A 12,848-nucleotide genomic window follows, 5' to 3' on the forward strand; every position below is an offset into this window, starting at 1 on the left:
TGATTGGGGATTTTCTTGTGATGTGAGATGTTAGCGTAACGTTAGTGCAGAGGCAGCAGGACTCAGATCAGGATTTCTAATGAACTTAACACTTAACTTTTTAAACCGTATTACATCATCTATTATTCAGTTTGCATATAATAGCCACAAATAGTTTGTGTGCAGTAAAACTAAAAAAAAAACAAAAAACATAAACGTTCTGTGATATGTGGCATTTTTACCCTTAACTGATAATATTATTTAAACCTATATCAAGTAAATAAAATACAGTGTACATGCCATGTTATATTTAATATACTGAGTATGGTGCCAATTTTTTTGTTTCCACCAAACATTTTACATGCTCTTGAAGATCTCTCTGGTCTCTGTCTTGACTCGGACTTGAATGAGCTGGTTTCGACTCTGCCAGTTCTCCTCTGACCAGACGAAACCAGTAGTTCAATTCCAGGCTGCAGCAAAGTCAGATTGTGCAGAAGAATCATCTGTTTCCTGTGGTCTTGTCCTGGTGCTCCTCTGAGACAAGGTCTTTACAGGGGATCTTTATCTGGGGCTCTAGTTGTCCTGGTCTCCGCTGTCTTTCAGGGCAGTAGAGGTCCTTTCTAGGTGCTGATCCACCATCTGGTCTGGATACGTACTGGAACTGGTGGCTACGGTGACCTCGGAACAAGAGAGAAACAGACTAATATTAGCGTAGATGCCATTCTTCTAATGATGTAGCAAGTACATCAGGTGTTATGGGAAGTATTCCCAGTTCTGGTTTACCTAAAGCCCCTTTCACACTGCCATTCCGGCAATTACAGGGGTAAAGTGTTCCTGCAATTGTTCCCTGGTCGCTAGATTTTGCACTTTCACACTGATTTTGATGTCCTAGGTATTAGCAAATTGCCTGAGAACGTAGCGGATGTAGAGGATTATAATGTAACAAAATGTTATGTGGGTTTATGTCATGTTCATGTTTTCATGTCTTTTATTTTGTTGCTGTTTGTGTCATGCTTCCCTTGCCCTCATGTATCTCTGCCTTGTTTATGTGCCATGTTCTCATTGGTTATTGTCTTGTCATGTGATTATCAGTTCTGTCTGTTCATTGGTTGCTTTAGTAATGTGTTTAGTTTTTCATTGGTTGGTTCATGTCATGTGTCCATCATTGTTTGGTATAAGTAGTTTTTGCCATTTGTGCCTTGTTGGTATTAATATATGTACCTGATGTTGGTGAGTCAAGTCAAGTCAGGGCACACGCAGAGACGTGTCTCAAAGTGTTTAAACACTCTCTTGTACCGACAAATACATACACAATATGTCAAAATACCAGTCTTGGAAAGTGTGTTCGAAAAAAATGTTGGTTATGTCTTAAGTGAAAGTAAGCAGTTGAGAAAGATATCAGATGTGTATCATTATAACAGATGCATTGTCTCTTAAAGTGACCGCGCCTAATTTACTAGCTCTGCTGTCAGTGTCTTTAATGTTCATCCAAGAAAATAAAAGAAAGATATCACTCTGTGCTCTTGACTGAATTACTTTGTAGTTTTAACAAGAATTAATGCACAGTCAAACTAAAAAAATTTCAGACACCAGATATAATTGTTTATATTGTTTTACTAGGTGCAGGACACTATAGTTAATTTATTTAACGAACGGTGTCATATTATACCCAGAAGTTCTTCATACTGTAGACTACCAGTGAAATTGATTAAAAAAATAAATTCAGGGCCAAAAATTATTCAGACACTTTGACGTGACCATGTTTTGCTTACGTGTTTCTTTTCATTGCTAATGCAATCTTTTCAGTATTAATAGTTGTGTAAATATTGTCAAACTAACAGTTGTCTGAAGTTTTGGTTGATTGTAATCCATTACATACCTTTCTATCGAAGTTAGTTGACATCATCAAGATGAATTTGTTTTCTAACACAGAGTTCTTGTCATATTTTATTAACAATTTCTAAATCATACAAACTGTGACAATGTGAGACATGTTGAAGGTGTCTAAATATTGGTTTGTATATTTTATTTTACAGTGAAGACTATGCATTAAACAATTAAACACATTAAACAATTTCAAACAGGGCCCACTGGTACATTATTGACAATGTCCAGTGAAAATGAAACCTAAATTTAACTCTATCACACAGACAATCTGACTTGGAGTCACAGTTAATGAGTTCTGAAGCAGCCAATAAATTATTGCATGATCAAATGAATCATATTCCTACACATAAAGCAGCAACTCCGGGTCTGCTGCTGGCTGTAGGCAAATCCAGCAACCCTGTCTCAAAAAATTGAAAATCTGAATGCCGAGTCATGTTTTATATTTGTTAATATAAACATCTTATTGGGATGGAACAACCTAAACTTGCAGAATAGAATATTAAACAGAGACAGTTTGTGAGGTGGGCCTGTTTTTTTTTTTTAAAAAAAAGGAAAAACAAAGTTTGAAGTCAATAATTTCGCAGTTGGTAGCGTCGCCACAGAAATGCACAATCCTCTCGTAATTAGGCTAATTTAATTATTATGACATGGTTTGAACGCAGCATTCATCTCGTCCAACCCCAATCAAACACACCTGAACAAGCTAATCCAGGTCTTTCTTTCAGATTACTGGAAAGCTACAAGCAGGTGAGTTTGATCAGGTTTGGAGTTGACCTGATCTCCTTGGATCTTTAAAAACCCATTTACAGTGGCTGATGTTACAGCAACACGTTTATTCGTTGTAGTTTTCTGCGCTTTGTTGGCAGCTCTCTAAGACACACCAGTTCAGTGCTTTTTCCAGCAGAGATCATTGTGAGAGCACAGGTCGGGAGGATGACTGCTCGTGTGTGTTGCTTGATGATTGTTTTATTTTGTCTGTTCGGATATTTGAGTATAACAGATGCTGGAAAAACAACAGGTGAGAAGATCTTGTTACTTCATTACATGGTCTAAAGAAATGTAGAAATTTGTGATGCTCAGTCTCTGACTGCATGAATGGGTTTTAAAAGGTCCTTAACATCAATATTGTGTCATTGCTTAAGCTGAACCGCAACATTTAATGCATCTACACTTTTGTTTAGGTTTGTGGTATGTGTACACCATCATAACTTCTAGTTCTTTGTTGACTAATTGTTCCTCACTGTTTTTAATGGGAGGTAGCAAGATCCGACTATAGCACAAATAGATGGAACCCTTTTAAATCCATAATGGATTGAATTGAGGTTACGCAGAGACTGAAGGGTTTTGTAACTGAGTAAATGTAAATCTTTCGCATTCAGTGAGTCTTGTCATATGTCTGTATAACAGTAAAGCCAGGAAAGTGTCCACCTCAATCATCTGGAAATGTATCATGTAGCAGTTCCTGTAAGAGTGACTCCAACTGTCCCAACAATGAGAAGTGCTGCAGCAATGGCTGTGGAAATTACTGTACAGCTCCATATACAGGTATTTGTTATTGTTTTGGTCAGTTAATGGAAAAATAAACTTTGCCTCTTATACTTGTCTAAAGTAGGTGTAAAAATTGAACCCTGCTTTTAAACACTTGGTGGCTTTACAAAATAAACCAGCATAATCCTTGGACGAAAGCCTTTTTTTGTAGGTAGAAGTTGCTGTTTTGTGCTGAATATTGATGTGGCAGTTAGTCTATGTACAAACTAAAGCTGACTATCTGTGTCCATACAGTGAAACCAGGTCAATGTCCCGACCCAAAGAACATTCCACTGTCTCCTGAAAGCTGTGTCCATGATGGTCAGTGTCCTGCCACACAGAAGTGTTGCCCAAGCGCCAGTGGCCGTGCATGCGGTGAACCAAGCGGCCAGGGTCAAGCGAGTGGCCAGGGTCAAGGAAGCGGCTTGGGCCAGGGAAGTGGCTTCGGTCAAGGAAGTGGCTTTGGCCAGGGTAGTGGCTTCGGTCAGGGCCAGGGAAGTGGCTTCGGTCAAGGAAGTGGCTTTGGCCAGGGTAGTGGCTTCGGTCAGGGCCAGGGAAGCGGCTTCGGTCAAGGAAGTGGCTTTGGCCAGGGTAGTGGCTTCGGTCAGGGCCAGGGAAGCGGCTTCGGTCAAGGAAGCGGCTTTGGTCAGGGTAGTGGTTTCGGTCCGGGCCAGGGAAGCGGCTTCGGTAAAGGAAGCGGCTTTGGTCAGGGTAGTGGCTTCGGTCAGGGCCAGGGAAGCGGTTTTGGCCAGGGTCAAGGAAGTGGCTTTGGCCAGGGTAGTGGCTTCGGCCAGGGCCAGGGAAGCGGCTTCGGTCAAGGAAGCGGCTTTGGTCAGGGTAGTGGCTTCGGTCAGGGCCAGGGAAGCGGCTTCGGTCAAGGAAGCGGCTTTGGTCAGGGTAGTGGCTTCGGTCAGGGCCAGGGAAGCGGCTTCGGTCAAGGAAGCGGCTTTGGTCAGGGTAGTGGCTTCGGTCAGGGCCAGGGAAGCGGCTTTGGTCAAGGAAGCGGCTTCGGCCAGGGTAGTGGCTTCGGTCAAGGAAGCGGCTTTGGCCAGGGTCAAGGAAGCGGCTTTGGCCAGGGTAGTGGCTTCGGTCAAGGAAGTGGCTTTGGCCAGGGTAGTGGATTCGGCCAGGGAAGCGGCTTTGGCCAGGGAAGCGGCGCTGGCCAGGGAAGCGGTCAGGGAAGCGGCGCTGGCCAGGGAAGCGGTCAGGGCATCGGCCAGGGAAGTGGTCAGGGCATCGGTCAGGGCATCGGCCAGGGAAGTGGGTCTGGTCAGGGCATCGGCCAGGGAAGTGGGTCTGGTCAGGGAAAAGGTAAGGGAAGGGGCTCTGGACAGGGTCAGGGAAGCGGCCAGGGAAGGGGCTCTGGACAGGGTCAGGGAAGCGGCCAGGCAAGGGTCACTGGACAGGGCCAGGGAAGCGGCGCTGGCCAGGGAAGCGGTCAGGGAAGCGGCGCTGGCCAGGGAAGCGGTCAGGGAAGCGGCGCTGGCCAGGGAAGCGGTCAGGGAAGCGGCGCTGGCCAGGGAAGCGGTCAGGGAAGCGGCGCTGGCCAGGGAAGCGGTCAGGGAAGCGGCGCTGGCCAGGGAAGCGGTCAGGGAAGCGGCGCTGGCCAGGGAAGCGGTCAGGGAAGCGGCGCTGGCCAGGGAAGCGGTCAGGGAAGCGGCGCTGGCCAGGGAAGCGGTCAGGGAAGCGGCGCTGGACAGGGCCAGGGAAGCGGCGCTGGTCAGGGCCAGGGAAGCGGTCAGGGAAGCGGCGCGGGTCAGGGAAGCGGCGCTGGTCAGGGCCAGGGAAGCGGTCAGGGAAGCGGCGCGGGTCAGGGAAGCGGCGCGGGTCAGGGAAGCGGCGCTGGTCAGGGAAGCGGCGCTGGTCAGGGAAGCGGCGCTGGTCAGGGTCAGGGAAGCGGCGCTGGACAGGGTCAGGGAAGCGGCGCTGGTCAGGGAAGCGGTTCTGGCTCGGGTCAGGGAAGCGGATTGGGTCAGGGAAGCGGCTCGGGTCAGGTAAGCGGTCAGTGAAGTAGCCAGTCTTGCTCAGTTTCCCCCTTCCCTCAAATAAAAAGGAACTCACATTTCAACTGCTTTTGGGTGTCCGTGCTCTTTATTCTCTCCGCTAATACCACTACAAACCAACAACTTAACCTGTACAGGTGCTGGTCATATAACTAGAATATCTACCACACTCTAATTAGCAATTTACACAAAACACCTGCAAAGGCCCTTTTTAAAATGGTCTCTCAGTCTAGTTTTGCCGGCTACACAATCATGGGGAAGACCAAAAGATGACCATTGACACCTTGCACAAGGAGGGCAAGACCCAAAAGGTCATTGCAAAAGAGACTGGCTGTTCACAGTGCTCTGTATCCAACTACATTAATAGACAGGAGAAGGGAAGGAAAATATGTGATTGGAGAAAAAAAGAGAAGTGCACAAACAATAGGGATTACTGCACCCTGGAGAGGATTGTGAAACAAAACCCATTCAAAAAAGTGGGGGAGATTCACAAAGGGTGGACTGCAGCTGGAGTCAGTGCTTCAAGAACCACTACACACAGATGTATGAAAGACATGGGTTTCAGCTGTCGCGTTCCTTGTCAAGCCACTCTTGAACAACAGACAGCATCAGAAGCATCTCGTTTAGAAAAGGACTGGACTTCTGCTGAGTGGTCCAAAGTTATGTTCTCTGGTGAAAAGTAAATTTAGCATTTCCTTTCGAAATCAGGGTCCCAGAGTCTGGAGGAAGGGAGGAGAGGCACATAATCCACGTTGCTTGAGGTCCAGTGTAAAATTTCTACAGTCAGTGATGGTTTGTGGTGCCATGTCATCTGCTGCTGTTGGTCCACTGTGTTTTCTGATGTCCAAGGTCAATGCAGCCGTATACCAGGAAGTTTTAGAGAACTTCATTCTTCCTGCTGCGGACCAACTTTATGGAGATTCAGATTACGTTTTCATTGTTTACAAATGTGACGAGTGGGGCCGAGAGCCGTGGGAACGAGGGGTGGCCGGTGGAGTAATTGAAGATGAGCACCTGCTTGACCCACCGGTCTCGAGTCCCACGGAGGAGATGGAAGGATATAAAACTGGAGCGATGAGACAGGACCAGGCCTGGGTTTTAGTTGTGTTTGGTTTTTATTTGTGTGCATCGGTCGTCCGTGAGGGGGTGAATCACGCTTTTTTTTGTCTTTAGTTTTTCAATAAAGTTTCTATTTGATTGTTTACCGGTTCCTGCCTCCTTCCTGATGAATATGAAGTTTGTACATCATTACAACGAAGTATAAAAGTCTCATTTAGCTTAAAGTACACGTAGCAAGGGCTGTTAAATATAATAAAAAGAAAACGGGTAGAATAGAAACAGAATAGAGCAAGCTAGTTAGTGTTCGAGGTCTTATATATATATATATATATACACACACACACACAATTGCATAATAAAATAATGAAAATAAAATAGAATACAAAAAGATTAGTAAAGTAGTTTTTTTTAAGAATAGAATTAGAATAGTGAGTGCTAAAGTTAGAGGGTCAAATAAAGATGGTAGAAATGAATGATGAGATGCATAGTGTTTTAAAATGCTAGTCATAAACTTACCATTTAGACTTAGTAAACAGTCACAAAGTTAAAACTACACAACACGACTGAGGACACTACCAGACTTAAAGTCCTTCCAATCACAACTCATGCAGAAGTATGTGCCTTGTTTGCAGATGCATGGCAAATGAAAACATGGTTTAAAATATTTTTTTTCTCCTCCGACTGGATGGAATCATAGTATGAAGCTAAAAAATCATAACCATCATACACTGTGTTTTTCTATGAAATCTGTCTACTAACTCAAATCTACAGACTAGCTCTGACTTTCGACTATTCTTTCGAAACTGGATGTCCAAATGTACAGTAATGTTCACATTCAAGCATTCCAGTAAAAAGCTATTTTTTTTCCTTTACTGTTTACTGCAGGAGGTACAGTAGAAACACGGTATGATAGAACAGAAAAGGTTTGACAGTATTGCTTACAGTGAACAAAATATCCATAAAACACATAAGAGCATTCTGAACAAAAAAACAACAACAGCAAAAAGGCCAGAATAAAAAAAGGGGGGGGGGGTAAAATAAAAACAATCTCTCACTGCTCCTGCTGCTCCTCTCACTGCTCCTCTTACTGCTCCTCTCACTGCTCCTGCTCCTCTCACTGCTCCTCTCACTGCTCCTGCTCCTCTCACTGCTCCTCTTACTGCACCTGCTCCTCTCACTGCTCCTCTCACTGCACCTGCTCCTCTCACTGCTCCTGTCACTGCTCCTGCTCCTCTCACTGCTCCTCTCACTGCTCCTGCTCCTCTCACTGCTCCTCTTACTGCACCTGCTCCTCTCACTGCTCCTCTCACTGCACCTGCTCCTCTCACTGCTCCTCTCACTGCTCCTCTCACTGCTCCTCTCACTGCTCCTGCACTTCTCACTGCTCCTGCACTTCTCACTGCTCCTCTCACTGCTCCTGCACTTCTCACTGCTCCTCTCACTGCTCCTCTCACTGCTCCTGCTCCTCTCACTGCTCCTCTCACTGCTCCTGCTCCTCTCACTGCTCCTCTCACTGCACCTGCTCCTCTCACTGCTCCTGTCACTGCTCCTGCTCCTCTCACTGCTCCTGCTCCTCTCACTGCTCCTCTCACTGCTCCTGCTTCTCTCACTGCTCCTGCTCCTCTCACTGCTCCTCTCACTGCTCCTGCACTTCTCACTGCTCCTCTCACTGCTCCTCTCACTGCTCCTGCTCCTCTCATTGCTCCTCTCACTGCTCCTGCTCCTCTCACTGCTCCTCTCACTGCTCCTGCTCCTCTCACTGCTCCTCTCACTGCTCCTCTTACTGCTCCTGCTCCTCTCACTGCTCCTCTCACTGCTCCTCTAACTGCTCCTCTCACTGCTCCTGCTCCTCTCACTGCTCCTGCTTCTCTCACTGCTCCTGCTCCTCTCACTGCTCCTCTCACTGCTCCTGTTCCTCTTACTGCTCCTCTTACTGCTCCTCTCACTGCACCTGCTCCTCTCACTGCTCCTGCTCCTCTCACTGCTCCTCTCACTGCATCTCTCACTGCTCCTGCTCCTCTCACTGCTCCTCTCACTGCTCCTCTCACTGCTCCTGCTCCTCTCATTGCTCCTCTCACTGCTCCTGCTCCTCTCACTGCTCCTCTAACTGCTCCTCTCACTGCTCCTGCTCCTCTCACTGCTCCTGCTCCTCTCACTGCTCCTGCTTCTCTCACTGCTCCTGCTCCTCTCACTGCTCCTCTCACTGCTCCTGCTCCTCTTACTGCTCCTCTCACTGCACCTGCTCCTCTCACTGCTCCTGCTCCTCTCACTGCTCCTCTCACTGCATCTCTCACTGCTCCTGCTCCTCTCACTGCTCCTGCTCCTCTCACTGCTCCTCTCACTGCATCTCTCACTGCTCCTGCTCCTCTCACTGCTCCTCTCACTGCATCTCTCACTGCTCCTCTCACTGCTCCTGCTCCTCTCACTGCTCCTCTTACTGCTCCTGCTCCTCTCACTGCTCCTCTTACTACTCCTGCTCCTCTCACTGCTCCTGCTCCTCTCACTGCATCTCTCACTGGGCCTGCTCTTCTCCCTGGGCCCCTTGCTCTTACTCTTCCTCGTCCATACATTACAGTGTTTGTCTTTTCTGTTTCCAAAAATATCACTCTTCAAAGTCCTCCTTTTATTGTATAAGTGTCAATGTAATAGAAAAAAATAACCCCTGCCATTGAGTCTAAGCCAGATTGCAATCAGTTGTGGTTGGCCCAATTTACACAAAATAAATCAGCTAAGATATATTGTTTTTGAACTGATATCATTGCAGAAGCAGAGGTTTTTATACTATATCTAAGGTTTGGAACATTGTTTTTGCTATTGTGGGATGTTGTGTGTTAACATTTGTAAATACTACCAAAACGATCCATAATTTTGTTGGGAGGTATAGCTTGTCTGTTCAGAAAATGTAAGCATTGTGGAAATGTGTTCAATGACCTCATATTGTGTGAAAACGACATGAAATGTGTGAATGGTATGGCCACAATAGACAGATGCTGTGCTAATTGTGTTTAGAGTTTTGAAAATGTGACAACTGCTTGGACAAATGCTTGTTAGCGACTGAAAAAAACTGTAATATATATATATATATATATATATATATATATATATATATATATATATATATATATATATATATATATATATCATTGTAATAAATGTTTGAGAAATGATTGTTGTATCTGAATGTATAGATGTATAATACTGTATAGAGTGACAGTCAATGTAAAAAGAGCAGATGAACACCAAACAGGTGAAATGTGTTGAGTTGATAAATCGAGAATGATTGAGTTGAGTCGTGTGTTCGGCTCAGTGTTCATGAATCAGTGAGCTGCTGTTTGTCAGATGTCCAGTGCTGTCTGTTCGTTCTCTCTTCTTCTGCTCTGCAGGATCTGCTCATGGATTGCTCAAAGTATCACGTTATTGGGGTTGCTTCAACACGCAGACCTGGCAACACTGACACATTCGCATCGAGAGTGTTTACAAATGTTATAGTCGTATTCAAAGATTTCCCTTTATGGCACAGGTGATTGGCCATCGCGTCCATGCAGACAGATGATCTGGCCAATGAACGCCCGTTCTCATCTGGAGCCGTGGGTGGGACTTCCTCTTTTATTTGAAATCCGGAAGTGTTTTGAAACATTGTAGCAGCTTGACACAGCGAGAGAGCGTTTGCGGTGCGTTCGCTTCTGTTTGTATGTGGCGGGGACTATGAGAGCGCGGGAAGGAGGTGCTGAGGGCCGCGTGAGCTGGTGAGGATTGGGAGGCTTTATTATGAGAGATATTCGCTGTTTGCTTCGTTTCTCACGAGGGAGTTTAATGGCGTCGTCTGCCGCTATCACTCAATGAAACACAACAACAGTCAGTGGCGAGCGGTCAGCTGCTCCGTACAGCCGTGTGGAAGCAGTGACAGCAGTGGCTTTCAGTGTTTGTGAATGTTTATACCATTCATGCTGAGAGATAACACCACCATAGAGCTTCACTCACACGTTATACCTAGATATCTGAGGCGTGTAACACAAGCCTGCTGTTCTGTTTACTCGTTATCATGCAGAAAGTACCGTGGTGATACCAGTTATGATATCGATGTAGACCATAGTACGAATGGATTATATGTTCATAGTATTTATATATTTACACTTGTTTATTTGTTAACTTAGCAGATGGATGGACATTCAGTATTGATCTTCCTCTGCTTCATGCTGGTGCAGTAGTTTGTTTATAAAATTATGTGTATGACTTCTGTGTGTGTTTCCTGTGGATAAAGTGTCTAGTTTAGTATTATTGCTCTATCAGAATGATTTTGGGGCACCTGGAGTAACGAGTATCGTGATGCACCAGCCACAAATATACTTTGATACAGTTTTGTGTAGAGGTATTGAGTCAAAATCAAATTTTCAGTGCACATTTGCTGTTCAATCTGATTCCTGCAGTAAATGTCACTCATTTAGAAGAGATAACAAAGCTTCAATCCTCTGACACACTTCCTGTCATCAGACTGCACTGCATAAATAATGACTGTTGTCAAACAAGTTTCCCAAACATGCCTCCTGTCTGCCGCTGGTCACTCAAATTGAAAGCCCCGCCCCAAACTCACTCTATTGGATGATTGAGTCAGAAGTTGACATGTTATGCTGCTTAATTTACATATTTATTCATTTACATGTCTACATATTGTAAACCCGGAACACTTATAATGATAATGACTGTTAAACAATAAATGAAAAGATTTTGGTCCCACCTGCAAAAAACAGGGACAGGTTTGGTGGTATGGGAGGTTTAAGGGTGGGTTAAAGTGTAATTATAAATGTGATTACATAAATAAATTACAGGTGTAATTGCATGTGGGTATTTTGACAATATAAATACAATGCAAAAAAAAAACATGCATGTACACAATATGTGCATTGCACCAAATGTTAAATTAAAATGTAAGTAAGTAGTAGTTAAGGCCACTTAATATTCAATATAAAGTGCAACCAAGTTTTTTACATTGTGCATATTGTATTACTTGGTTCCCTTGTTTGTAAAATAATTAGCTCGTTTTAGTAAACCGTGACTTTACTTTAGTAATTACTTCCCTTGTTTTAATAAATTCTGGCCATGCTGTACTAATTTCTTCCCTTGTTTTGTTAAATCAAGGCCATGTTGTACTAATTTGTTCCCTTGTTTTAATAAATTGAGGTGATGTTGTGTTAATTCGTTCCCTTGTTTTAGTAAATCGTTGCCATGTTTTAATTAAATCAAATAATTAATACAACCTAGCCATGATTTACTATAATGAGGCAGCAAATTAAGTTGTGGGATAAATCTATAATCAGGATGTTATGTTACACTAGTAGCAGATCTTCCACAGTTTCACAGCTATTTGATTTGTTTCATGTAACAAAAATGAAGTAAACTTGTAAATAATGACGTTTTTACTGCTTGTATTCAGTCTCATTTTCTGTTTGTAATTTCCCTCTCTCGTTTTTCCAAGAGTCACCGTGAATCATCTATATGGGCCATTTCCTCTCCAAAAATGGTTACAGCCTGAAGAAGAAATCACGGAAGCTGTGCAAGAAGAAGAAGAAGAGGAGCAGGAACTGCTTCCTTCAGGGTCCCTGCATGCTGTGCTTCATCGGGAGCGTCGAGGACGGACTGGCCCTTCGAGAGCGCGGTGGCAGCGGCTTCCAAACTCGCCGAGCGCTACGTCTCGCTGAACTCGCCCGAAGCGTGCACCAAGTTCCTCCTCTCTCAGGGAGAGCTGGCCGTTTGGGAAGGCCAGGGTCGGAGTCTGCTCTCCAAGCTGATCGGGCCCCCGGCGCTGTTCTGTGCCGTGGACTATTTGGAAATGGTGTGCAAGCGCAAGTGTGCTGAGCTGCAGCGGTGTACGCCCCGCAAACAGCCTCGCTGTGCCTTCCAGGAGGCCATGGAGAACGGAGAGGAGCGAGGAGACCGCCGCTGCCTCCTTCCTTCACTGCCTTCATCCTCTTCGTCTTCCTGTCCTTTGGAGGAGGACGGATCCGGCGCGGGGCGGCTTACAGACGCAAGCTCCGCCACAACCTCCTCCTCCTCCTCCTCCTGCTGCTGTCAGCTGTCCCAAAACGAGAGCTCGGAGGAGGCGAAGAGCGCTGAAAGTACAGACACGTCCCACATTAAACCAGCTGCCCTCATCTATACTGCTCAAGGTCTCTGACTTTCTCTGAGTTTGTGTCTTCATCAGGTTTGGAGAAATGTAGCATCGCATCAGCGTCTCATCAATGGATGCTCTGCAGTGAATGGGTGCCGTCAGAACGAGAGTCTGATAAAAACATCACAATAATCCACAGCAGTCCGTCAGTGAACATCTGGAGAAGAGAAAAGATGAAACGAATCCAGCATTTAGATGATTTTAACTCAGTCTATAATCCGTAATAA

General features: G+C 45.2%; 1 protein-coding gene and 1 pseudogene across 1 annotated transcript in view; both read left to right on the top strand.

The window, feature by feature from the left end:
* The window catches only part of LOC113052805 (fibroin heavy chain-like), a 33,614-nt gene extending 23,705 nt beyond the window's left edge, over nucleotides 1–9,909 (top strand). Inside the window, exons 2-4 of the mRNA XM_026217264.1 lie at nucleotides 3,274–3,411; nucleotides 3,649–4,812; nucleotides 9,839–9,909. Of these exons, the coding sequence (XP_026073049.1) occupies nucleotides 3,274–3,411; nucleotides 3,649–4,812; nucleotides 9,839–9,909 (1,373 nt within the window). The remainder of the gene's footprint in view (nucleotides 1–3,273; nucleotides 3,412–3,648; nucleotides 4,813–9,838) is intronic.
* A 143-nt stretch (nucleotides 9,910–10,052) lies between these two features.
* LOC113052806 (F-box/LRR-repeat protein 17-like) overlaps nucleotides 10,053–12,848 on the top strand; it is a 70,557-nt pseudogene continuing 67,761 nt past the window's right edge.

Source organism: Carassius auratus, chromosome 33, assembly GCF_003368295.1.
Source record: "Carassius auratus strain Wakin chromosome 33, ASM336829v1, whole genome shotgun sequence".
Lineage (NCBI taxonomy): Eukaryota > Metazoa > Chordata > Actinopteri > Cypriniformes > Cyprinidae > Carassius > Carassius auratus.